The 27,681-nt window shown below is 42.7% G+C and overlaps 1 protein-coding gene across 1 annotated transcript; it reads right to left on the reverse strand.

The window, feature by feature from the left end:
* Nucleotides 1–219: 219 nt before the first annotated feature.
* mmrn2a (multimerin 2a) lies at nt 220–27,203 on the reverse strand. The gene is made up of 11 exons (XM_034551901.1): nt 26,942–27,203; nt 16,760–16,882; nt 14,904–15,010; nt 14,314–14,394; nt 10,770–11,252; nt 6,658–7,091; nt 6,071–6,349; nt 5,144–5,608; nt 4,538–4,901; nt 2,133–2,666; nt 220–1,735 (listed from the first exon to the last, which is right to left on the reverse strand). Exons 1-11 carry the CDS (start codon nt 27,175–27,177, stop codon nt 1,332–1,334), a joined length of 3,510 nt encoding a protein of 1,169 aa, XP_034407792.1. The 5' UTR covers nt 27,178–27,203; the 3' UTR covers nt 220–1,331.
* Between the last annotated feature and the right edge of the window lie 478 nt (nt 27,204–27,681).

The raw sequence follows: 27,681 nt of genomic DNA on the forward strand, positions 1-27,681 counted from the left end.
GACACTATACATGCCTATACATGCCATTGTTATATGCCATACCTGGACTATGACTTTTGTATCACATTTTTACAAAACTACTATATAGAAACTACTATATTATCTAAGGCTTTTTTAACTTGTTATCAGAGACACAGATCAGGGATAAGCTTACGTTAAATGGATCTCGAAGCATAGACATTTCATTTAGTCTTTTTGTATCATAGATAATAGATCGACTTCTGGAGATAAAACATTTTTATTAAGTTACACACTGACTTTAGATTAGAATGATCCACCATCTAACTTTTCTAAAAGCACACACATGACTTTGTTTACACCAACAAACGGCTCAGCTGTTCCTTTATATAAATATATATATCATATACTGCTCTGTGCTTTTTCCTTACTATATTGGTACTTTACAAACATTACACATTACAGGTGACTTTAGATACAAACATGTCTTTATGTAAAAAAATTAAAAATGTAATTCCCTTAAAAGACACAGATGATGTGATGACTTTTACACACATGTTTAACTTCTCTCCTCAGCCTCGGAGAGAAAACTGTCGGCAGAAGCTGATCTGTGGTCAGATTTTGTTTCTGAAGATGAAGATGAAAAGAGGGAGCTGAAGATTAATCCGGACTTCAGGTTAAAGTGACACTGCAGGGCCGACAGCACGTCAGAGTCAAGTGTGACAGCAATGTGACAGCGATGTTTGACGGCTACACACATTAAGTAGCGCCATTGTTTTGGAGCTCGAGTTAGCCTAGCTTAGCATAGTCACTGAAAACGGGGGGAAAACACTTAGCCTGCCATTTCCCAAAAGTTCAAAAATACAACTACCAGCAAATCTAAGGATGTTATCGTTTGTATTTTTAATCTCGTTTTGTGCAACGAAACCAGAAACTGAACCTTTTTGTGGCTCTTTGTGGTTGTTTTGAGCCACTTTGTAGTCAAATAATTCCATGGTGTATAAAAATACGTAACAAACGCAATCTAAACATTTGAATTGGTGCGCTTCAGAGGTCTATAGTCTTTATGCTAAGCTAAGCTAAAAAACAACAACACATGCTTCAGTTTGAGGCAATCGGAGCGAGTTGGAAGACGCCGAACGAGGGAAACTGAGAACATGCATTTGTATCTCGGTTTAATTGTTTCTTTGAATTTTATTTTCTAGTTTTGACAAGTTTTGAGGCATGGCTATCAAGATTTACGCCTGCAGATTTATCGTAACGTGGTGGTTTAAGGGTCGAGGGGGCTTTTTGGAATAAACCTCCGCTAACTGGAATACGTATGAATGTGTTTTAACTCCCAGAGTCTCTGATCAGTGTCTTTCCCGCAGCCGTCAGCCGGTCCGGTGCAGCAGCAGCACGGTGAACACATTGTCCTCTGACTCCGTCCATCCCGCTCCCTTCAGTTCCAGCCTCACCTCTTCCCCCTCCCTAAGCGGCAGGAGGCCCACATCGGTGACCGGCCCGGCAACCGTGACCTCCCGGCGGTGTAGGTGCACCGGAGCTCCGCCTGACCCCCTCCTCAGGACCACGTGGGTGGGGCCAGGCCTCAGGTCCAAGGTGAGGACGAACAGGTAGACGCCGTTCAGCGGAGCCGCGAAGGTGCCGGTGTCGGAGTAAAACTGACCCCGGTTCAGCGACGCTTCGAACGCGACGACGCCGTTCGAGACGCTCAAAGGGGATCCGGCCACGAGCAGCAGGGAGTCCCCTGATAGGCTGGGCGGGACGGGAGCAACACCTGGAGAGCAAAAGGAGGGTCAGGAGTCTGTAGAAGGTCTCTTGACGAACCACAAGCAAAATCTACTGGGATCACAAACAAGAATACTTGTCCTACAGATGAGTTCTTTATTGAAAACGTATCTTTTGTGGTTGTTTTTACGACATACTATGACTTTTTAATGCAACTTTTATTACATTTTCATGGCATGCTCTACTATTCTATGAAATCTCCCAAAACTTACTATTCTGATTAATTTCATAGCTTTCTTTTACAACATACTACTTTTTATGACATCTATATGGCACACGATACTGTGACTTTTTTAAGACGGCAATTAAGATGTGAAATTGTTATGAGATATTTTACAATCACTTGAAAAAAGTTACTTAACCAAAAACATAGTCTCCCCACTGACCTGATGTCTCCCTCCTGCTCCGATGGTTAACTCCTCCTCTTTCTGACCCTCCTCCTCCTCCTCTCTTCTTCTCTTTCTTTCCGCCTTTGTTCTTCACCAGCTGCCACAGTTTGTCGAGCTCCAGCGTGGCATCGGATCCCGCCAGCTCGTCGGCGTTGCTGAAGACGTTCTTGAACACCCTCAGGTGTTCCTCCAGGCCCCTCTTCAGCCACATCACCTCCACCTGCAGCTTAGCCTCCGCGTCACCGGGCGCATCCTCCCTCTCGCTTGAAGTGTTGCAGGACTTCTCCTCTAGCTGGAGCACCTTCAGCCTCAGTTCCTCCACTCTTTTCTCCAGATTCCACAGGTCACTGCCGTCTCCTCCGTGCTCCGGACGCCTCCCCTCGGGGAGGAGGAGCAGCTGGCGATCACGGGCTTGAACTCCACCGCTGCTCCTCCTCATGCTTCCAGGGAGCCGGTCGTCGGAGAGAAGATGGGAGGAGGAGGAGGAGGAGGAGGAGGGCTGGTCAGCAGATGGTTTCTCCTCTTTACCTCCTGGGATGCAGAAATGAGAAATGAGACATTGTATTAAAGAAAAAGAGCTGGAATTTGTGGTCTCATCCTGTATTTGCATGTATTGAACTCCATTACTAATATATAAAAGTGAGATATTAATCTGGTACATGAGAAAACTCAAATGGCACAGATGTGCCCAAATGCCCATTTTAGAGACCTCGCCTAAAGTGTCTTTACTAACGAGGCTCTAATTCTGTTCTGCTTCACTTTTTAAAAGTCATACTTTGCAGAGATACTGTTCATATATTGTGCTAGGAAAAAAAAAACTACTAGCTGCATCATTCCAAAGAGATAATCACAATAATAATAATAAGTGTTTTTTTTACAAGGCAAACCTGTAACTTTTTTAAATTTGTGCCATCTTCATTTAATCTTAACCAGTAAACATATAGACGGATATTTACACATCTGGAGTATTCTCACAAGTGTTTACGGTACTTTTTATTATAACACCAACATTATTCAAAATAGCCCTTTGTTTATGTTTTTCGAGCAGAAGCCTAAAACAGACTGGGGTGAAAAGGTTAAGATGCTGAATCAAAACATCCTTTTTAAATTTACATTCTCCTCTCTAATAAAGGCAAAACATTCTTTAAATACTCAAGTTGCAGTGCAAATTCATGTTGCTTGTATTTTGTGTACTTCAGTATTTCCATTTTATGTAACTACACGTGTGCACTACATCTCAGAGGGAGCTATCGGGGATCATTCCCGTACACATGGTGGGAACATGACATGAACAAAACGTTTTCATTCACCCCTTCGGTTCAGGATAAGACGTTTAAAATAAAGTATGTTTTTGATAACCTGGAAATGAGAACCGTCTGGTTCCCCAGCAGTAATATTAGTCCAAAGCATCTTGTAGAAAAGTAAAACACTGACTAAAAGCTGGCTGCCTAAGTGTGTGTGTGAAGGGGGTTTAAATCAAACACACGTGAGAGTAGATGGGACACGATATGAAAACCAACATCCTGCTGCCTGTGAGTTCAGGGATGAAACAAAGAATCTGAATCTGTTTGTACTCCGTAAAGGAGTTGATACACGGAACATTGTTTTAATCTGCAGCCTCAGATTGTATTTCTCCAGGATTTATCTCGGTGGAGTTGTAGTTCCTCCCAGCCGCCACTAGATGCTGCTACAAAGCTGTATTTGACTTAAATTCAGACCATTTTCACACAATGCTCCCATAATGTAGATTCAAATATGCTTGTGAAGAGACTAAATACATTTATTTAATTATATTTGGCATATGTGTATATGTTTGCATCACACTGTGGTTTTGTTTGTGTACGTTCTTTAAATTATGGAAATGTCTTTAGAATTTGAGCAAAAACACTTTCCAATCTTATTGAGATTCACCTGGTTAAATAAAGGTTATGATGAATACGGATCTTTAGAGGCCTAGAGAAGATGCTAAAGAAGTAAAAAGCATTCGCTACAAAATATACTTCGAGTACCAAAATGCAAAAGGACATATTATGCAGAATGACCCATTTCAGCATAATATATACACAATATTATTACATTTTCATGTTATATATATATATATATATATATATATATATATATATATATATATTCATGTTTTCATCACTGTCATGTTGCAGCTGGTATAGGTGGACCTCATTTTAAATATTGTATATACTGCTGGGTAGCTTTATCAATAATAATACTTCTACTCCACCACATCTATTTGATAACTTGAGTTACTCTGCAGATTCTTTTAAAGTCTGATGTGTTGAGTGGAATACAGTAGAAGTACTCAAGCAAAGTACAAGTACCTCTAAATTGTACTCTAACTAACATTAAACTCTTTGTACCAACTAAAGCTTCCTCCCGGTGGGTCCTACCTGGCTTGTTTCCCAGCAGGGAGGTGATGCTCAGACCGTGTCCTCTCAGTTGCTCCTGCAGGAGCCTCAGCTGCTCCTTTATAGATGGGATGGAGTGGGCCTCCTGATCCTGGACGGGCCACTCCAGGAACTCCAGCACCTCCTCCCCCAGCAGCAGCTCCAGCACGTCGCTGTGTCGTATGGCGTCTGTCAGCAGAGACCTGAAGGAGGCGGACAGGTGTTGCATCTCCTCCAAAAGCTTCCGGTCCGCCTCCTTCATGCCGGAGACCTCGGCCACGGCGACCGCCACCGAGCCGCTCAGCCGGTTCAGGCTTTGATCCAGAGTCTCGGTCACGTTGCGCTGCGTGGACAGAAAGACCTTCACCTGCAGGGATGAGGGCGAGAAATGAGGTTTCATTTCAATTAGTATTATTGTTTTTGGTCTTTACAAACATGTAAGTTATGAAAACGAGGTTGTGCTCTGGGGCCTCTGGTGGTATCTCAACTTTTAGGGGCCTTTTCTCCTTTACTATAAACAATGACCTGAAACTCAATATAAAGCTGATATCATTTTTATAGAAATGTATTTTTAGTAGAAAACTTATCCAAATGTGTTATTTTTCATACCTGCTGGAGTTCACGTTTGAGCGCCTCCACCGCCGGCTCCCAGTAGCCTGCTTCGCTCCACTGGCCCTCCCCCTCATCGCTTTCCTCGGCCAGGGCCAATCTGTTGTAACTGGCCAGCTCCGTCACGTTAGCCACGCCCCTCTCCAGTCGAGCGATGGCGGCCTTCAGGCCCTTGCAGTCGCAGTCCGTGCTGGAGTTCTGCTTGTAGAAGGCATCGTACAAATAGTCCACGTCCACGTCCATCTCACGCAGCCGCTCGCCCTGCCGGCTGAGGTTCCCCACCAGCTCGCCCACCTGCCACAACACCGCCTCCCTCGCCGCCTCCACCTCCAGCCCCGTCTCCATGAACTGGACCTGACTGGTCCGGGCCGTCCGGTTGATGTGCTTCTCCAGCTCCTTGAAGTCTCGCCTCAGCAGCTGGACGTCCCCCGACGTCACCTCCATGTCCTCCATCAGGCCGTCCACCTGCACGACCACGCGGTGAGGCATCTATTTATGTACCTAACTCGGCTTTTAAACATTTTGTTTTTCCTCATTTCTTTAGTAGCTTGTCACCTGTTTTGTTGATGTCATGTATTATATTATGTATTATATCATAAAAGCAAAAAGTACAGGCACGTGTGATACTTTCTGCTGCATTCAAATAAATAACTTGTTTTGTGTGCCGCTGAATGTTGACTTCAGTCATACTGTGTCTGTAAGTCTGATAGATGATTCATAAGGACTCAATAAGTTGTATCTTGAGCACAAAAACAATTATTCACTAATATAACATAACGTAACATCTAATAATTGCTCTAAATCTGTTTTGCAGTCCTTGGGGGAGGGGGGGGGGCTGTAATGATTGATCATGGCTGACAGCGACTGTGAACAGAATTATGGGTAAAGCAGATCCAGAGGGAATACATGTGTTTTGGTTCGACCCACCTTCACTGTGTTGTTGACCACCATGTTGTCCAGTCGCTCGATGGCCTCCCAGAGCGCCGAGGTGTGTGAGGGCTGCAGCGGCGGGTGGGGGGTAAGCAGGGAGGGAGGAGGGGGATGATCCTCCAGCGGACCCTTAGTGGTCTGATCCTCTTGCGGACCCTTAGTGGTCTGATCCTCCAGCTGATCCTCGGTGGTCCAATCCTCCAGCTGATACTCAGTGGTCTGATCCTGGTCCAGCTTCAGTTCAGTTAGTGTAGTATTCATGGCCTGCAGGTTGAGCTGGGATCAGAGACAGCAGTTATATGGCTGTGAGGGTGTTTAATAATCCTTATCAAATAGAGATATTTAAATAAATCTGCTGACTACACCTCCATGAGCATTAAAATGCTTTGTTACTTACAAAATAAAATGTAAAATGTCTTGTCTGCTAACCAGAGAAAGATAAGACCTTTTTAAACATTTAATTTGGTTTCATTTTCTGTAAAATCGGATGAAGTAAAGGAAGAATTCATTGCTTTAAAATTATTAATGAAACACAAAATGAAAAGCATTAGAGAATAGAGGATCTGCCCCCGTTGTCCACGGACCTGCAACATCTTCTGGTGGCGTTTCAGCTTCATGTCGATGTCCGTCTTGAAGCTGGTGAGGTTGTAGTGCAGCATTGCATGCTGGGAGTGCAGCCTGTTCTCCATGTCTGTCCGCTGGCCCTCCATCTGCCTCTGGACCTCCCTGACATGCTGAAACGCCTCATCCATCTTGGCATCCAGGCGCTCCTCCGCTGCCTCGTCGAGTTCGGGGCCGGCCGGGGGCCCGGACTGCATCTCCACCTCCATCTGGTCGCTCTTCAGCTCGGCCACGTCGCGGACCAGGTCCCCTACCTGCCGGCTCAGGAGCTCCAGTGAGTGGTTGAAGCCCTGCAGGAGCGGCTGCAGCTGGGACATGACCAGGGCCATCATGTCGGGGACGGGGAGGGCAGTAGGGGGCTCTGGGTACGGGAGGGTGTCAGCATCCACCTCATCAACTAAAAAAAAAAAAGAAATGACAAATTACAGAAATGGTTTTCATTCGAGGCTGATGACCAAAAAACATCCACTGATCATCAATAACTATCTAACTCTCACTAAAAATGATCCGCTGCCCATATCCCCGGCTCCAAAATAGCCATATTTGACTCTAAAAATAGCTAACATATTTATGAACAAATATATATTATGATCAAACTAAAATATTGAATCACAGCAATGCCAAATGTGCAATATTTTAATATTTAAAAGAATTAATACTGCCACCAGAATCATGCATACAGTTAGAATGGTGGCTATATTATCGTTTAACCTCTCGGTGTCGCAATACAGTGAACAGCAGATCATAATATGGATCAGGATTCGTCCTCTGGGAAAATATGAAACCAGACTTCAGCATTTTTAGAAAAGCTAAAATAAAAAAATATATATTTTCATGCACCCAGCCACACTCACAAAAACACAAATGTAATCTTAACGAGCACACACCCACACACACACACACACACACACTGTCTGGTTATTCACGGCTCTCTGGGGACGGGTAGTTGGTTGGCTTCGCTCTAAAGTGGAATATAAACACAGCATAACCATACGCCCGGAAAAAAAAAACGCTCCAGCAGGGAAACAAAAACACCTAAAAACGGCTCCGAGGCCTCCGAAAACACACCGATGGTGTCGCACAGAAAGACCATCGGAGAGCGAGTCAAAAATGACACCGGCCGAGTTTCCAGCAGAGCAGACGATGGGAGATAAGATGAGTGTTCCCAGTTTGTCTCTGTTGGTTCAGTCGAGGTCCGACGGTGAAGCCAGAACACACACTGACCGCAGGACGCTGCCGGTCCTCCAGAGACGCCTTCGGGGCTCCGTGGATCCATTTGATCCCGAGTGTTGTTGTTATCTCTGGAGTTGGAAACAAACACCAACTGTGCTTACGTTTCCTGCTCTTTATCTGCATCCTGATGATGTTTCTATCGTTAAATCTCCTCCCGGTGGACGAGCCACCAGATTTCCATCACATCCACTGAAACTGGCCTTCAGCTTTCTGATATTAACATTCGGGTATCCCTGTTTTTACAGCCACCAGCAGACAATAACTGTGACCAATGTGAATACAAAGTCACGTGATTATGGGATGTATACATATATATATATATATATATATACGGATACAAAATAAAATAAAGAAAATTATACATTTACTCAAGTACTGTTCTTGAGTATATATGTTTTATACTTGATGCTTTTACTAACTTGCATTTAACTGATAATGGGTGAAAGGAAAATAATATATTGTATACGTTATATATTGTGGAGCAAAATATACCCGAGTAGAAAGATCCTAAAACAGCCTCCGACCAGCTTTAACCAAAAAAGGGAGATGCCGCGCGTCTTTCACAAGGCCCCCGATATAGTTTCAGCATCGAGTTTTGCGTCATAACGTGACCCACCATAGTAAGACATCTTCCCTGACCCCGGTGCCAATCTATTCCACCCTAAAAAAAGATGAAGTCAGACCAGCAGACTCCAGCACACGTGAAACTTCTGCTGACAGAGTCTGATCCAACCAGTCTAAGCAGATGGCCGCCCACCCAGAGCCAACATTTCTACCCTTTAAAGGGGAGCTTTTCTCATGAATTGGCAAATGTTGGGTCTCAGTATGTGTATATATATATAGAGCATGGTCTAGACGTACTATATATATATGTACATAAAATCAGAATGGTCAAACATTTTAGGGGACAAAAGAAAAACAATGTTTCACTAACACAGCTAATGTGACGCAATCACAAACGTCGCGCAGCATGTTCTTGTCAAATTAGGAATTTATTTTTTAAGTGAGGATATTTATATTTTTCCAGTCTTCACTTCTTCGAAAGGCTGCTTGAATTGGTTCAGTTTAGGGTGAGGGTGTGTGTGTGTGGGGGGGGAGGGGGGATCAGGAATGCATCAGGGCAATGAGGGTCCCCACAGGTATAGAAATACAAACGTGAGTGTGTGTTTGCCTTGGGTCACTGCTGTCGCTGTCCTCCAGAGACACAGTCCAGACACGACCACCTTAAACACACACACACACACACACACACACACACACATGCTTTCAACACAACCTGTTTTCATTACAACAGACCCATCTCAACCACATGCTGCAGTATCCTGAGAGGTCAAAGGTCACAGTACAGTGAGCCCACGCTGCGACAGGAAGTTCCAGGTCACCTCCAGCTTGGAGGCGGGGGCGTTTGGAGGTTGAAATCCAACGCACCCCGGTCAGCTGGCAGTGTTTCCATCTAATGATTGTGTGATTTACGAACCCGGAGACGAGTCGACTTCCTGTCCGGACAAAACGACTTGCGGGTTCAGTTTTCTTTCTTCTGACGTGTTGTTGTAAATGTCACAATTAACAAAGTAAGGCGATACTTTAATGAGACGCGTGGGGAAACAGAGACAACACAGCCGCTAACTGAACACTGAAGAGAATGGAAACCTCTGTATTTATCACCCGGTTAGTTCGCCTAAAGTTTAAAATAGATTTCTGCTTTTATGACAATTTGTTGAACAATCTGCAGCAAAACGTCAGTGTTGAGTCACATCTCAACACACAGGCATAATACACATATTTTTAGATTAGAATCATAATGTTTTTTTAGGCTTTCTTCAGTATCAAAGTGATGCAGTGATAGTTGTCGGTACATCCGTGGGTGCGTCGTAAACAGCTAACAGGTAATTCGTCATACTTAATATACTTTATATTACAACACACACATTCTAGTGCTTGATTATCCTCTAATAAACATACATGCAGGGTTTTTCCGAACAGTCCTGCCGGTCTGTGTGGTGGCCGGGAAGGAAAGAAACTGACGAAGGATTTGAAGGCACTGACGGAGCTGCAGAATGTTCCTCTAAGGATGATGTAATGCTGGCCGGTGGGAGGTCAGAGGTCAGGAAGAACTGAGCACTGTGGGAACCTGAGAGCAAGGCCGATCCCCAAACAAGCTCCATACAGGACAGAGGAAGTGTGTGTGTGTGTGTGTGTGTGTGTGTGATGTAATGCTCATGCTGGTCTGGTGACACAGGAGGTGTAATATAGTGTCATCTTATAGTCCACACGCACACAATGTATGAGAGACAGAAGAAAGAGAGGATTTCCTGTGGAGGAAGTGTGTGCATGTGTGTTTGTGTGTGTGTGTGTCTGTGGTTACCGGAGGTGTCATTTGCAGCTCAGCGTTATAAGTCTCTGATAGGATATGAATGAGACATTATTATTATTATTATCAACACCAACTGCCTTCACACACACACACACACACACACACAAACCTTAATGATCATCATGTAGTAGTTGGATCATTATGTGTAGCTGGTTGGGATGGATCTAATTTTTTTTATGGATTATTTCCAAAAATGACACTTTAACAATGTTTGTCAGTCTCAACCGCAACAATATTACGAATACGTTACAAGGAAACATCTGTAAAAACATAAAATGTCATCATGTAAAAAGACTGCTGAGGTCAACACCTGAACAGGCAGATATTCCTCTTACAGCCAATCCTCATTCCAAAATATTCACCTTTAACTTCACGTTCCTTGGACCAAAAGAAACAGCTAGAACGTTTCTCCAGCAGCCGTTTTGATTGGTCGAAGCAGGAAAAGCATCATATTTGATCAAAACTCACCAGGAAGATGGTGTTTCTGCTGCCCGTGGTGCTGGTGGTCCTGGTGGGGGTGGTGCTGGATGGGCTGGTGGGGGTGGTGCTGGTGGTCCTGGTGGGGGTGGTGCTGGATGGGCTGGTGGGGGTGGTGCTGGATGGGCTGGTGGGGGTGGTGCTGGATGGGCTGGTGGGGGTGGTGCTGGTGGTCCTGGTGGGGGTGGTGCTGGATGGGCTGGTGGGGGTGGTGGTCGTACGTGTCCGTGGGGTGCTGAGGAGTGGGATGAGGGTTGGGGTTGTGGTGGTGGTCCAAGTCCAAGTCTAGGTCCAGGTCCAGGTCCAGGTCCAGGTCCAGGTCCAGGTCCAGGGGTGGGTCCAGGTCCAGGGCCGTGTCTGTGGTGTTGTGCTGGTTGTGCTGGTTGTCCTGGTAACCGGCGTCATACAGCGCCTGGTGGTCGTTCTGTTCGCTGTCCGGGTCGCCGCGTTGCTTCTGGAGCTGCTGCTGCAGATCTGAAACACACGCAGGCGGATAGAAACGTGAAGAAAAGAACATTACGATTCTGCTCCACCACATCTCAAAGGGAAATATGTATCTGACAGCCTTTTAGTTACGTTACAAATTAGAAACACTTTGAGTGTGTGTTTACGAGACAGCTTAACTGATCACATCCTGTTCACACAGTCATCAGATATGAAACAAACCATCAAAAGAAAGCTGGAAGATAAGATGATTTTTATGTCAAATACCTGAACGCGCACTAGAGATACGATACATATTGGCCCATAAATGTGGTCTGGCAGTAATAACACCTGCCGCTCAATAACAATTGAATCAATGAGGAAGTTTATGTTGGATATCGGGCTGCACGGTGACCTCACATATCCTCACAAGAGGGGCCGGGGGTTCGATCCCCGATCCCGGGGGGGGTCTATGTGGAGCCTGTTGTCCGTAGGTTTGGATGGTTGTCTGTCTCTAAATGTGCCTTGTTTGAATATTACACCCTGAACACGAATACAACCAATTATAAACAAGTTATCTTAAAATTGTATGAACTATCGGCTTCTTTCTTGTAATTCTTTTTTTTTTACTTACTGTATTTATTATTCATGTTTTTTTAACCGAAATTAACCGAGAGAGCGAGATCGAGAGGAAGTCAGGCAGACATCTAGAGAGTGAGACAGAGGGGGCTGATGGGAAATAGGCCGATGCATTTCGGGGATTTCATTGTTCAAACTTTCAGTCAGAGCGACAGCAGGAACAAGGAGCTCCGTAGCAGTGACCTGCAGTCCGCGTGCAGGGCACACATACCCCACACTGGAGATGAAACAAAAAGAGGAGGACGTCCTGCAGAGTCATCGAATCTGTTTCCGTTATTTTCAGCTCATCAGCTGAGACCAAAATCCGTTTTCCTGTGAAAACGTTTCCCCGCGGCAAAAAGCAGTCGCTCTGATTTTGAAGGCGTACATAATCAATATTATTATATTATAATAACGATGTTTGAAAGACAATATGTTGTGCGAGGGATGAAGGTAGTCCAAAATAATGGAATATCTCCATCAGTGAGATGTTGCGCTGCATTAATCCACATTAGCGTCCTGGTTTTGATTAAATCCAGGATTTAAGTTATTTCTGGGAATGAACACAGTTTGGTCTTAAACAGCTGTTTGCTAATAAGTGCAAAGTATCAACTCAAAAGGTGACGATATTTCAACGCAAAATGCAAATTACACACAGAGACTTTTATAGTTTCAGGTTTAATGGCAGAACCTTTCATTGTAACTGCCACTTCAACTTATTTCAGTGTTTCATTTTCTTTCTTATCTTCAATTAAAAATGTTTACAGCCACAAAAAAAGCCATTTTGACTCAACATGTAGAGCTATTTAAATGTTTTAACTGCAAACTTCAGCGGTATGCTTCTGTACTCTCTCGACATAAACACATCCATTGTGTGTGTGAACAGGTTGTAAAGTTGATTGTGATGACTCACCTCTGAGGTGTTTGTATTTTAAGGTGTTCCTGTTATTGTGTCCAGTCTGTTTCTGCGGGGCCGCAGTTCTGTTGATAATTTAATTACGTTGACTTCAGCTCGCAGGAAGTCGGTTCAATCGGAGGCGTGGTGGGAGTGGACTGTACCATTGGAGGTGTGTGTGTGTGTGTGTGTGTGTGTGCGTGTGTGTGTGCGTGTGTGTGTGTGTGTGTGTGTGTGTGTGTAACTGGCTCTTTGTTTGTCTTTCTTTGTTAAATCAAGCCCCTAAAGGCCAAAGATCTATTTTAGTCTGAATTCTTTCCAAAAGCACACTGTTTTGATTCTCAGAGTTCTCGCTCATGGTACAAATATGTCATGTTATGTACACTACTGATATTATTTTGTATATGGAGGACAAAACGCTGCACAATGATTCCACCAGACTGACAACTGAAAGGGCAGAAAGAGACACATCCAGGTAAATAAGAAGAGAAGAAATCACCAGTCGTTAAAGAAACTAGAAGTTTAGCATCAAAGTGTGTGCAGATTTATATCAGTTCCTGTTTCAGGGACACAAAGAAAAGCCGAGAACAAGGCGTGACTATAAAGGCTCACTCAGTAGAGTGCAGGTCTCCATCAGGTGACCATTGAATACAACTCACAACGAGCTAACTCCACGTCGTAAAACGCACTTCATTTAAAATCAAAAACAAAAGAAAACATAAAACGCAGGCAATTAAGTCAGAGTCTTCGTATAAGACACGTCACACAATCTTGCCGAGACAAACTTGAACTCACCAAACTGTACTCAGCGGTGAGTGTGCTGGTAGTTCGGTTAGCCGTTAGCCGTTAGCACTATTGGAATTGGACGAAGGAATAAGCGCTGACAACGTATCCTCATGCAACCGTTCGTATGATATCTTACAGAAAGTTACACCTTTATTTTTGTGCGTTCTCCTACGAGAGCCGACAACGCGTAACGCTCGTTACCTGCACGTGGTCTTTTCAAAATAAACTTCCATTTACGATCTAAAAGCATGAAAGGCCCATTAACGCTAGTCATGGTCATCTCAGCCATCTGAAGGTCAACATACACAAACACCGTTCATCATCATCCACTCCTCAACGTCTGAAACGTCCTTCACCAGGATCACGAGCACAGAGCGGTCGTCTAACCCCCACCCGACTGTGCTGGGCCCAAGTTAAAACAAACAAACCTCCTGTCCGCTCCCGCTTCCTTTACTTCATCAGGTCACAGTAACATCCATCCACTGTCAAGCTGCTGTGACCTCTGACCTCTCTGTAGTGTACAGTGTGTCACCGTGTTGGTGCTGTCGCCCACTCTCTTGGTGTGTGTGAGTCACCGTGTGTTACAGGCTGAGGATGGAGGGGGTGTGATGTGCGGGGGTTAGCAACACTCTACTGTATCACAACTTCCTCGCTTTGTTAAAGAAGCAGGAATGAATCAGACTGCTCTGACATTGTTAACCAAGTGTGTATGTGTGTGTGTGTGTGTGTGTGTGTGTGTTTTAACAAGGCCAGATCTCAGATGGAAAAAGCTGAATCTCGGACGCGTCTGGAAGGTGAGCGGTGTCCTCGTACCTCGAACGAGGAGCTCTGTTCTCACGTCTTCAGATCCTTCAATCAGAGCCGAGCTTCCAGAATCCAGTTGTGCATCAGAGACTGTCAAGAGTCAAACACAACAAGCTTTAAAGTTTAAACACACTGGAAACATAAACATAAACATATATGTATTCGTGATAAAGGAAATATGTTTGTACTTTCCTTGATAAACTTTGAGTTTCAATACAAACAAAAGGCTGAGAATAGGAGAGACGACATCCTTCTTTAGATAACACTGCAGTTCCCCCCCACGCACACACACACATTCAAAATCTGGACTGAATAAAATTCTTGAGCGATACCAAAGTTCAGCTTTTTTATTGCCAAAATAGACTCCTGGAGAGAAAATTAGAACAGGGAGAACGAGAGGTCGAGTTTCTATTGAGAAACACACTGAAACCAGAACTGCAACTATCGGTATTTATTGCGTAAATGCTGATTCAGGACGTTCACCAATAACAGAGTGTTCCTACCCCCGTGGTATCACCGCTTGTACTGAAGTAACAGATCTGACCTGAGGACTTCTTCCTTCACAGGTAAACAACAAAGCGACGCGCGTGCCGACCCACCTGCGTCCTCACAGTTGTGTCCTCCGTGTCCCGGACAGCAGCGCCACAGCAGAGCCGTGGAGATCTGCTGCCTCTGCCTGTAGACAGGCCGGGTGGACAGCTTGTACCTGCACATTTACACACACGCACACGCACACACACACACACACACACACACACACACACACACACACACACACACACACACACACACACAGAGATACGCTGAAGCCACAACTCACATTTCAAACTGAAACACACCTGAAATCACAACATTGATGGGACAGAAAGCAGCTGGAACAAGAGGACGGAGATCTGATCTCAGATCAGATCTCTGCTGCTGTCGGGGAAGAAATGAAAAAACCCTGAAACCTTCCGTGGAACTGGAATCCAACTGGAATCTGTTTGACAGTGTGGATTCCTCCTCTAAGGGGCTTTCAGCAAGGTTCCCTAAGTGCAAATGGTTTGGATAAACTTTGCGTCGTGTCCATCTGATCCTTCAGCTAAAGTGGACACAAAAAAATGTGGAAAATCTAATTTAAGTTTTTTAATGAGATGCTGTGACTGTGGATCAGGTTTCAGGAAATGTCTCTTAGTTTGGTGGTTTTATTAACCGTTCCAGTCAGTTTTAATGCAGGCACACTGTATTATTATCTTCTCCTGTACATTAGCTTTGTTTATTATTCCCCACATTACAACTTATGGATAATCAGCAATGAAAGAAATATTCAGATAATGTACTAGTATAAAGTAGCATTAAATGGAAATGCTCAAAGTACAATCACCTTGAATTTGTACTTCAGTAAATGCACCTGAGATAAACTACAGATTGACAGTGAAATTAGTTTTGGGTATCCATAAACGAGATCTGAGAGGTTTATGGATTTAGAAACTGATGTTTTGTATTGAAAATAGATCCGAACACATTCCTCCTTTTAACTGAGAAGGTTCTGTTCAGTCCTCCTTTCTAAATGAGGATTTGATCCCCTGCATAAAAAGGCTTCAGGTCTAATTCCTCCGTCCACTGGATTGTATTTATTCTCAAAAAACAGGAATTACTGAGAATAATTATAAGAAGAAGAAGAATTTCAACAGTAATAAAATCACACTGCTCATGTTTTTATTTCACGAAGCAAAACATGAAGAATGATTTAACAGCACTGACCTGTAGGACTGCAATTACATGTATTACTTTCTGCTCTATTTTATGTCTTGGATGCTCATTTTTACTTGCATGATTTTCTTTTTAATGCATTTTGCATTGATACTGCTTCTCTGTGCATATGGCAAATAAATTAATTTAATTTAGTCTAATGCAAATAATACATTACTATCCAACCTGTTATTATTATTAAACTCATATGTTTTTTTTAGTTGCCCAGGATGTGAGGTACACTTTGGACTTTTTGCAATTGGGATGGAATTTCGCAATATTTTCACTATTTTTACAAACCAAACGGTTAATCAATTAATGGAAACATGCAGGAAAATCCTACTTTTACATAAATGCATTAAATAATAATAATCTGATGATATAATGTATAAATGTATATATAACGGTCCCATTGGACTATTTTCTTCTACTTCTAATATTTTAATGACATTTTTACCAATTACAATTACAAACTTTGAAGTAACATATATTTAAGGAGTGGTATAAGTACTTTTACTGAAGTGAAGGATTATGAATACTTCTTAGCTGCTGGCAAACACACACACACCAAAATACTCTCAAAATCGTATAATAACCGGGATACTGCTGTGTCTGTACACACGTTCATACACTACTGTAAAAGGATGACTATAGTGACCCCCTTCAGGACTTTTCCTCTACTACTTCCTCACTTCCCCACTGACACTTGTTGTTGTGTACTCACATGATCAGCTGACAGTCGGGCGTCCCACTCGGACATGGACTCTGAGACTTGATGGTGTACTTCTCTGTTCCACACGCTACCGCCTTGGTGACCACACGCTGCTGCACGAACGCACACCAGTTCCTGCAAAAGAGTCAGTCAGGAAGACGGATGAGATCATTCGGAGGGAGAATTTCCTTGTTTGCAGTTTTGTTGTTGCCTCCTTCCTGTTTGGGGTCAGGGGTCAAACACGGTGTCCTCTCATCACAGACCACCAACATTTAAGTTGAGGAAATAATGGACTTTGTTGAATTTGGACAGAGCCAGGCTAGCTGCTTCCCCTATTTCCAGTCTTTATGTTATGCTAAGCTAACCCATTGCTGGCTGTAGCCTCACATTTACTGATGATAATGAACATCCGACTCTTAGAGAAGAAGAGTTCCAAAATATCAAACTATTCCTACAATACAATAATGTTGGAACTATAAGAGGAAATAGTGCATTCTTTGGGTACTACTGTCAGCAGTGGATGAATCCACATTTGGTGCTCTGCTGAGTATTTGGCACATGGAGTTCGATGCACTTTGAGGTCTGAACATGAACGTTAATGACAAGAGGTTACACTTAAATTTAAATATAACAAATTCACTCACACACACACACACACACAGTGTGGTTTCAATCAGAGTCAATGAACAGCTGTGGTGAATAAAGCCAACTATCAACATGTGTGTGTGATGAGTCATAGGGTTACAGACGTGAGATAAGGTGTGTTTAGGGTAACCACAGACCTCCCCTCTGTGTGTGTGTATGTGTTTGCACACTCGTAGATATGAGTTTGTGGGGCCCGTAGACAAGGAGCACACAAACAGTATGGGGCCCACCTCCCTCGTGGAGCCCAAGAGGGTGGACCCCACACCGTTTTTTATTTAAATGAACTCAGGAGCCTAATATGCCTGGAGCTTTTTGGTAACAAGGTGACAATGTGTGTGGAATATGTGTTTGGAAACCTCATAGACCCTGGTTGTCCGGTTTGCTGGTTAAAAAGCATAATGTTTACATGTATTTATTATTATATGTATATATAGTATATGTATTATAGACAAGGAGCCCGTCTGTAAGAATGTGAGCTGCCTGCCTGTTGTCCAGTTTGCTGGTTAAAAAAACCCCTCATAGACCCTCCATCTAATCTGTTCTGCATGGTGTTGATGTGTGTTTACTGTAATGTTGTAATGTTAATGTTGAGCTGTTTGTCTCATCACTTCCTGTCTGCTAAACTCTGGTTGACAGTGTGACCAACGGCTTCACTTTTATGTTTCACATTCACTCCTTTTTCTGGAAGTGACTCTTTATACAAACCCATTCATTCGGTAAACAAACTCACATCATCTCATTTTTCATTTATAGAACAACATCCCTCTTTTCTGATCCTGTAAAAAAAGAAATCTGCTTATTATCTTGAACCAGTGTGTGTTCACATTTGTGCCGTGCAATTTGGAAAAACATTAAGAAACCATTAATGTTCCAAAAGAGCTTAGCTGTGCTCTAGTTTCTACATTTCCCCTGGGTCCTCCTCAGTGGGTTGACCACAAACCATTTTTATTTTTTATGGACCATGTTGTGGTGGACTGGGGGACCAAGTTTATTTGTTCTCCACATATTATCAGTAGACTGCATGATAAAGTCTCCCAATAATCTGTTTCCAGGTTCTTAAACCATAAAAGCTTCGGTTCAAGCATTTGTTCCACCAAACAAACAACAAAGTCTTAATACAGAGTTAGAAAATGATGAGAAAAAGCTTTATCCAGACAAAACTGATACCTTTGTTTGCTAAATAAATAAATGATAGAAATACACAGCGTAACCCCTCAGCAGTGTTTCTGTGATTTAATGTCCTGGTGAATGCTGAGAGTGGATGAAGATTGACTATATATATACAGTATATATATATAGTCCTGTTTGGGATATATTGTGTTTGGGAGTGATGAGGACACATTTATTTCAACTTTATTTATTTGGGTAGTATCACTGAGATATTCTTTTCAAGAGAGAATGAATAAAAAGACATGAAAACACACACAAGTGCATCACACAGATGTGCCATTGAATGAGGAAAAAGCAAGCCGAATATTGTATTTTCAAATTTCATAGTATGTATACAAGAGCTGCATTATAGTCTTGAAACCTGTTGCCTTTTGGGAAAGTGTTTGTTCAGTATTCATAGAGTGAAATACACAAGTGTTTTAAATGTTCCTTATTTTTTTTGCGATTAAAATTGTTTACCAACGTTGCGAGCCGGCATCATGTGACCTCAGTCCCCAGCTGGAGCATTGTGTCTCCTCAAAATGATTGATATCTGCTGCTCTGAACTCGCCCTGAACCATGCGAGGACCAGATAGCATAGCTATTACACAGCGATCTAATTGTAAATCCATTGTTTCTACATATGAACAAAATCCTCTGACTCATAAAAGCCCCATGTCATTTCCTGTGGAGAGCTATGACATCACCGATGAGACATTACCCATATCCCGAGCTGCAATAACACACACCAAAAAATCCACACTTTGAAATACATAAAACATACAAACGTACGTCAATTATTGATTAATTTAACTACCGGAGACACATTGACGTCGTCATTTCATACATCTATTGTAGTGCTTCTGCTGTTGCCTGGGCACAGACCTTTGTTCTGTCTGATATATATCGCAACTTCTCCTGCCCCAGTGGGGGAAGACGCATTCAGATTTTTTAATTCAGTAAAAAAAAATAGTAATACTACAGTGTATAAATACTCTGTTACGCCCGGGCCACGTCGCCCACCTTATCAGAGCGCGTGCATCGCCAAACCTCCTGCTTTTCATGGCTGGAACCTCGGCTGCAGGCACATCTAGAGTGTCGCCTATTTTTTTTTTCCCCGTGTGACGGGTGGGGTTCACAACAATATTAGACAGAAAAGATCTGGCTCACGCAGCCGGTTCTGCTCTAACCTAGCTAACAAAGGCGCCGAAATAAAAAAGCATGCCATGGTAAAGGTGGAGCTCATTATCTAAGTCAAGGGTGTCTGTCTGTCTGTCTGTCCACAGCTAATCTCACATACTACTGGACCGAGCAGCCTGATATTGTTTGTGCTCATTTAAGACTGGATGTTCTGTGCTATGCTCTTTCTGTGATAACTGTTTGATGCCATCGATGGCGTGTGACTCCTCACTCCTTAATCACCCGCGATGGCCCGCAAGGTAACAACAACTCCTTCAATAGCTAAATGCATTTATTGCAATTCGCCAGGCCCAAAAACAAACCCTTTATCTATTCTGTTGCAGGCCACATTGTGGCCGTTTGTCGCGGCTCAAAAACTGCTAATTAATTCCATACCCTAAATGTTATTATCCACTAACGTTAGGCATGATACCAGATGACAAAAACCTTGTTGTAATTTTCTGAGAGGGAGCAGGGAGGCTCGGTAACCCACAAGTTGCAAAACTCTCCCAAGATGGTTGAGGTGAGGCACTGGGGGGGAGAATGGGTCCTTTTCGCATGTTGTTGCAACTTGTGGGTGACCATCTGGACACAAGCATGAGATTCAACTCTTCTTCTTTGTTTGGGAGGAGGGGGGGGGGGGACACCTGGCGGAGATGTACTTTCGATAGCTGTCAGATACTTGTAGTTCAGTGAAAAGTACAATATTTATGAAGTTTAGTGGAGTATAAAGGAGCAGAAAATAGAAATAAGTGAAGTACGTGACATTTGCACATTATAGACCCAGCATCCACCCTGACCTTTGACCTGCAACTCGTGTGCTATAGAGAAATATTCATACAGGGTATAATTAGGCCCGTAAACAGGGTTCGTGGTCCAGACTACTTTTAATGCACAGGTAAGTTTGAAGACATCAACAGGCTGAGTGGAAATGTAGAGATTATAGGGGGCTGGAACAACATCAGAGAATCAAGCTTTAATCCTAATCTTCTACTTTTGTCCTGTCAGACTGAATTCACATCAACTGAAGCCTCTCTCTTTCCGTTCATGTTCCTTCTTCACATGACGCAGCTTAAATCTCAGATTTTATCATCTATTATATATGTTCTCGTTTAGCCTGTTTGTAAGAGCAGAATCAGACTGGGGCAAAACTTTTAAAGAAACGGGTGAGGCGATGGGGCCACATTTGTACAATGAATAAAAATGTGTTAAGACATTTAAACTACTGGTGATGAACGAATGACAATGTAACTTTACACACTCAAATATCAAAATCACATCAATAAATAGCTGCTATTTGTAACTATTTGATTATGAGACTCCTGACCAGACACGTAAAAAGGCCCCCAACCTCTCCTTCTGTCTTCAGGAGCAAGCGGTGTTCGGATTGGTTTTAGGACGAGCCCTTTTTGAGGGGGATGGGTACATACACACACGTGCACACACACACACACACACACACACACACATTAATTTGCCTGCCTATGTGCAAAAATACACTATCAACACATTTTAAAATTCATATAGAGAACATTTTTGTCTGGTCCAAGAAAGAAACAAAAACAATATTGTTCAGCTGAATAGATTGTTATGCACAAATAAACACGCACGTTGACATGCGCTTCACTATTATCTTGTTTTTTCTTTGAGGGACTTGAATATACAGGAAAATGTATACATTTATACAGAAACATAACAGTCGCACCACAAATTTAGATATTTGAGAGCTGCCTGAGGCTTTCTAGGAAATTCAAGAAATTCAATCCTCTAGAGCAAAAATAACCACGAAATACCTGCTGGGTTGTCAGACTGAAGAGGTGGAACCTTTCCAACTCTAACAGCCAGTCGTTTAATTTAATTGGGTGCCGTCACTCGTTTCTAACAGCACCGAAGACACCTCTTCTTTATTTGGGGCTGAACCGCAAAGTGTCCCAGCAGCGCAGCTGCGATGTGTAAAACTGTCACTTTTTAGCCGTGTTTTTTTTGTGAGCGTTCGATAAAAAAAAAAAGCCCCCCCCCCCCTTTCGGAGCGAGACCTCGACTCATCCTGAGAGAGAGAGAGAGAGACGGAGAACAACAAGTTGTTGGCTTTCTGCTGCAGGTCCAAGAGTTCAGGTTCGGGTGTGAAAGATAGCGAGCTGGACTCTGAATAATGACACCAAAGGATCCCTGAGGACCGAAGACAGAGCGGAAGACTGGAGGAATCTGACCAGCAGGTATCATTCAGATATCAGCACTTTATCTATTCTTAGTAGTGTTTTGTCCTCGGGGTGGCACGAGAGGAAAAGGTGGTGGGGTCATTAAAATGTAAACGGTTCACCATCTGGAGAGCAGGAACATCTGCAGCGCGTTCAATGGACGTGTGACATGTGGTTGTTGAGATATTTATCTCTTGACCAGTGTTTGACTCTGGCTGTTGTTGTTCTTTTTGTTCTTCTTCTTTTTTTATTTAATGCATTCATCTCTGCCCCGTTTTGTTTATCACGTTTCTGTTGAGTTCAAAAAGTGTCATGGGGAATTAAAAACACAATAAAGTGCAAATAATGTATAAGTCCTGCTCACAAATGAATAACATATGAAGTGTGGATCGGATCAAATCAGTTATTGAATTGCTCAAACAAAGAACAATTTATTTACGCTCTTAAAATGTATAAATTATGAGCACAAAAATAGTTTTTTTTCCCTTTCTTTGGCGTCGCCAGGCTGGACTCCATATGTTGCAGACTCGGAACAAAACCACCACAACAACGACAGCACAAACACAACGGGAGGCCGTTCTGTGGGGCGTGTACGTCAGTGTCTCGACATGAACGACGCCAACGCATGTGTCGCCATGTTTACTTGTTTATGTTTTCGCAACATGGAATACTTCAGCCTTGATCTGCTCCCTTGTGGATAGAGAGAGAAGTAAGAAAAACCTCAAACTAAATCCCATCGGCATTTGTAGCAATTCTCACACCTCGACATCCGGTCGTGGAACAGAGACTCTCGTCATGCGGCCTACGACATTCCCCAGAAATAAATAGGTCCTCCGATTGTTGGTCATGATCAAATTCACCGTCTCAGCAGAATTTATCCACCTGCATGATCATCAGTCTGATAACAACACTGCCTTTAAATCCTGAGTGTCGTCCTTTCATCTGCCAGCTGTGTGTCTCCTGATAACGGCTGAATGAGCAGCTTGAGCTTTCTTTGATCTGAATCCGGCTGAACCACCGAGCATCTTCTTCTTCAGGTTCAAGTTGGATGGACTTTTACTTTGAAAGGATTCCAGCGAGGCCTTCGATGAGAAGATGAGCAGCGATTCGAGCGGCCGACTAGGTTGAAGGTCACAACAGCGAGATTAAAAGAACTGATGCTCCTCTTAGCCCCTGAAGGCCACCAAGACAGACGGGAAGACGGCACTTCAAAATAAGAGCATACATTTCTGTCTCTTTCTCCCTGCAGCAAGTTTCAAGATGATTTCAGAGCAGTAGAAGTGAAACAAAGACGGAAAATGTATCTGAAAACTACATTAATGATGGGGAAAATGGTCAGTATGTAAAGTAAATTTTTTTTGTTTGTTTCTTTATTTGAACATTTGACAATGCATAACGAACATTAACCTGAAGGAGAGATTTAATGCAATTCTCACTCCACCATAGTCACTGGGCTGGTACGTGAAATATTGAAATATCTCAAATAAATTAGACATTAACAGAAAAATGAGACGTAACATGTTTTACAAACATGACCAAAATAAAAGAATACTTCTTTAAGTTCCTCCGAAGCCTCCGATTTTCTCTCCTTTCAGCTAAACAACAAACTTTTCCAGCTCCACTTCATCAGCACTTCACTTAACTACCTGTGGACGTCTGACCTCTGAAGTATGTATACCCCCCCCCCCAAATGTGGAAAGCTGCTCTCCATTACAGCAAAACAGCACAAAGAGCTCCGTTCATGTCATTAAAGCAGCTGTTTAAAGTGTGTGTGTGTGTGTGTGTGTGTGTGTGTGTGTGTGTGTGTGTGTGTGTGTGTGTGGTGGCGGGGTCTTTGAGCTAATGGAGGGTTGTTTTGTCAAGAGCCCTCGGGGATCACTTTATCAGCGAATCTACGGACGAGTCCTGCTGCATGGATGTGGGTCAGAATAATGACGGAGGCCTGTATGGACGCGCTCGAGACATTTAATCTAAAAATTGTTCCTAAAACTAAATGCAGCAAATCTGTTCCCTAATTCAGTAACATTTAAATATTCTCTCCTTCTTAATTCTCATCTTTACGTACCCGTTAACTCTTCGGCCATCTCTCCAACATCGTGTTACAAGATAAATAAATACTAATACTAAAAGTAGGTAAAGGTCCCAATTAAAACTGTATTTCTTCATTAGATTGGACATTATGGGATGTCATTGGTAGCAGCATTCAGCTGATCCTTTTTTAGTGTCATTTAGTAAGTATTACTAAAGGAAGTGCATGCAGGTGGAGTCGGTGATTTCCTCTGAAGCAACATTATCCCGCCATCGATTAAAGACGCAAACATAACGACGGTTATGTCTTGACGTCAGAATGACAATAAATGATCCTTGAACATCCGTGTGCACGTATGAAATGTGTACTGAAACATAGAGGACATTTGTTGTAAGTGTAATTGTTGCTAAGTTGACGAATTTTATCAACAGAAACCTATTTCGCGTCCATAAAGAAAAGTACAAAAAAAGGTGGTTATTACTGACAGGGTTACTAACGTCAGGACTGAAGTGGCAGACAGACAGACTGGCATCCATACAGCCCTGCAGTGTGTGTGTGTGTGTGTGTGTGTGTGTGTGTGTGTGTGTGTGTGTGTGTGTGTGTGTGTGTGTGTGTGTGTCAGCAGCAGCCTGGGTGGTACCAGCCTATTATAAGCATGCTGGCAGTCAAAACATTTTAGTGCTCCCTGCTTCATATGCAATAGGAGTGACTGTGTGTGTGTGTGTGTGTGTGTGTGTGTGTGTGTGTGTGTGTGTGTATGAATGAGATTGTAGTTGTATCTTTTTTTGGACCAATTTTGTTTGGCCTTTGATATTTTCGGAAAGTGAACTTGGGTAAACATTAGAGGATCCGGTGGAAGGTATTTAAGTACTTTTATTCAAGTACTCTACTTGAGTAAAGTACCTTAAAACTTGACGTGGTTATATCTATTTTCAGCAATTTTATACTTCATCTCCACGACAATACTGTACTTAAAAGTTGTTGTTACTTTGCAGATGCAGATTAATACTAATACATGTAATAAACTACCCAGTGGTATATAAAGCTATTAAATAAGCTCAATGACCCCCTGCAACGTTAAAGGGATGAACACATGAATACATAATCAAATCAAATATAAATATATTATTCTACTATCACATTTGGTACTTTAAAATACATTTTTTAAATAATGTTTTTTGTATTCTTCGTAAAGCCTAGAGAGTATTTCTACACTTTGGTATCTTCTTTTTTTTTTAAGTATAAAGATATACTTTAAGGATAATGTCGGTCTATTGTATCTCTTTCCCGACTAAACAACAAAATAAATCAACTATGTTTCAAAATCCCATTAAACAACAAAAAAAGGTCTGGTTAAGATGACGAGGAAGTGGCAGCGAAACATTAGCTCACAACCCATAATACCAACCAAAAAAATAAACATACGTCACGTTCAACATCACAAACAACCACACTGAATTTGAGCAAGTTTAGTCCAGTGGTTCCCAACCTAGGGGTCAGGCCCCTCCAAAGGGTCACCAGATAAACCTTGAGGGTCACGAGATGATTGATGAGACAGGAAAGAAGTTACTAAAAATTCTGATACTAAAAATCTGTTTTCAGTTTCTGGACTTTTTCTAAAGCCTTTGAATGTTGATTTGAACATGTATTTAAATGAAACCATGTGAGAGGTTTAGAGGAGAAATGCCTCTTTGGTGGAACTGACAACTCAATGACATCAACTAAATGTTATTAAAGATGAGTTGTATTTTATTGTATTTTGTTTTTTCTGTAAAGTTTACTGTAACTAGTAGTAAAAAAAAAGTACACTATGTCTCTCTGATTGTACCTGATTGGCTCCCATCATCTCAGCTAACAGCTTGATGAGCATAATGTCGTTATTACTGACAGGAAGGATGGACGAAGTGTAACCAAAATAAGTTGTCGTAAGCCAGAATTACACGCGTGCAATGTTGTATTTGGTGAAAATAGGGATTTGTAGTTTTATTGCAACAACCAGAACAGTATCATTAAAACAGAATATATGACTCGCGCTTCTTTTAATCTTCTCTTCATCAGCTGATTGTTTTCTTGATTTATCGTTGTCGAAAAAGAAGAAAAAAAATGTCCGTTGACCAAACGCCGAACATATTCAGTTCACGGTGACGAAGTCTGACGTAGTCAGGATGTAGACTCAATCATCCTCCTCTTCCGTTATCTGCGTGTTTTTGTTCTCGAAACCCCCGTCGCTACGTGAAACAACAACAACAACAACAACAACAACCTCCGAGACGGCAACCTACGCGCTGAAAATAGCAACTTTTAAAAGATGGATCGTGGTTATTTGGGTGAATGGTTGAAGACATCCAAATGATATGTTAAGAAGACTCTCGTGCCTGATGTCCATCCTTTTTATGACACATCTGTTGTCATTCAGAGTTTTCTTTTGCAGGGATTAACCACCTAGTGGTTGTATGCCTCCGCCGACCGGTCAAGTTGCAGTTTACATGCAGTTTAAATGTCTGTACAAAATGTCCTCATTTCCTCATTTTATCCTCTGAGACATTTGTGTAAAATTGTCACAATTTGCATTAAAATTCTTGAAGTTATGGCCAGAAACGTGCACATGAGGTCACTGTGACCTTTGACCACCACATTTGAAGAAGCACGCTCACCAGAATGGGGATGGACGTGCAAGATCACAGTAACCTTGACCTTTGACCTTTTAACAACCCCAAAAAACCCAATGCCTTCAGCTCTGGCTCTACATAATTATGCAAGAATTGAGACCTGAGACACAAAACGATGATAATCCGCAAATATTCACACTTGAGACCCTGGAGATGTTAAAAGTTTGACTTTTGATGATTAATCAGTTATTGAAAGAGTGACAGATTCATTTTCATCAACTTATTGATTAACTGGCGTGGCTTTCTCCATTCAATGGAACTTTCTTAGAAGGGAAAATGGCTGAAAGCAGAGAAAAAATATGAATAAGTGGCGCTTTGGACTCACCCGGTTCGGGCTGGGTAGTTCCCCCTCTCTCCCAGGGGAGGGGTCTCTGTCGCCCCGGGGTGAAGCCTCTCGAGATGGTCGAGAGACACTTCTCCTCCTCCTCCTCTTGCTCCCAGTTCCTCCTCATCCTCCTCCACCTCAGGGTCTCGTGCTCTCACCTCACAGTGAGCGCTCACCAGTAAGCCCAGTACCAGCACCAGTCCTCTCACTGCCATCATGTCTGCTCCCCTCCACATCACTGAGTGGACTCCCGTGACCACCAGCTGCTTTTAAACGTCCGGGTGGGGGGTGTGTGGGTGGGGGCGTGGGGTGGAGGCCACACCTCCCGTTTCCTCTGCTCCCCTCTCCCTTCTCTCAACAGGCTTCTTCTTCTCAGTCTTTATTACATTTGATATATCATCTATAATTCTGTTGCTTAATGTTGCTGCCGGTAAAGATAGGGCTGATTCTAACGACTCCATATACTGCTGGGTAGCCCAATCTATCATAACGTAATAGCTGACTATATTTTGTATTAATAATCTGCCGAGTAATTAAACCATTTAAATATTTAAAAAGAAGAAAAAAAGATTTGAATGAAGTTTCACCTCTTTTATTAATAAACTCCTTTACTCTGTCCGTCTTCATGCTTATCCTGTGGAAGTGATAAGAACAGAGGAAATCCACAGAGCTGCAGGAGAAATTACCTCCTTCCTTGCTGCGCGCGCGTGCGTGCGTGTGCGTGTGTGTGTGTGTGTGTG

The sequence above is a fragment of the Cyclopterus lumpus genome, chromosome 15, assembly GCF_009769545.1.
Source record: "Cyclopterus lumpus isolate fCycLum1 chromosome 15, fCycLum1.pri, whole genome shotgun sequence".
In the NCBI taxonomy this organism is placed as follows: Eukaryota; Metazoa; Chordata; class Actinopteri; order Perciformes; family Cyclopteridae; genus Cyclopterus; species Cyclopterus lumpus.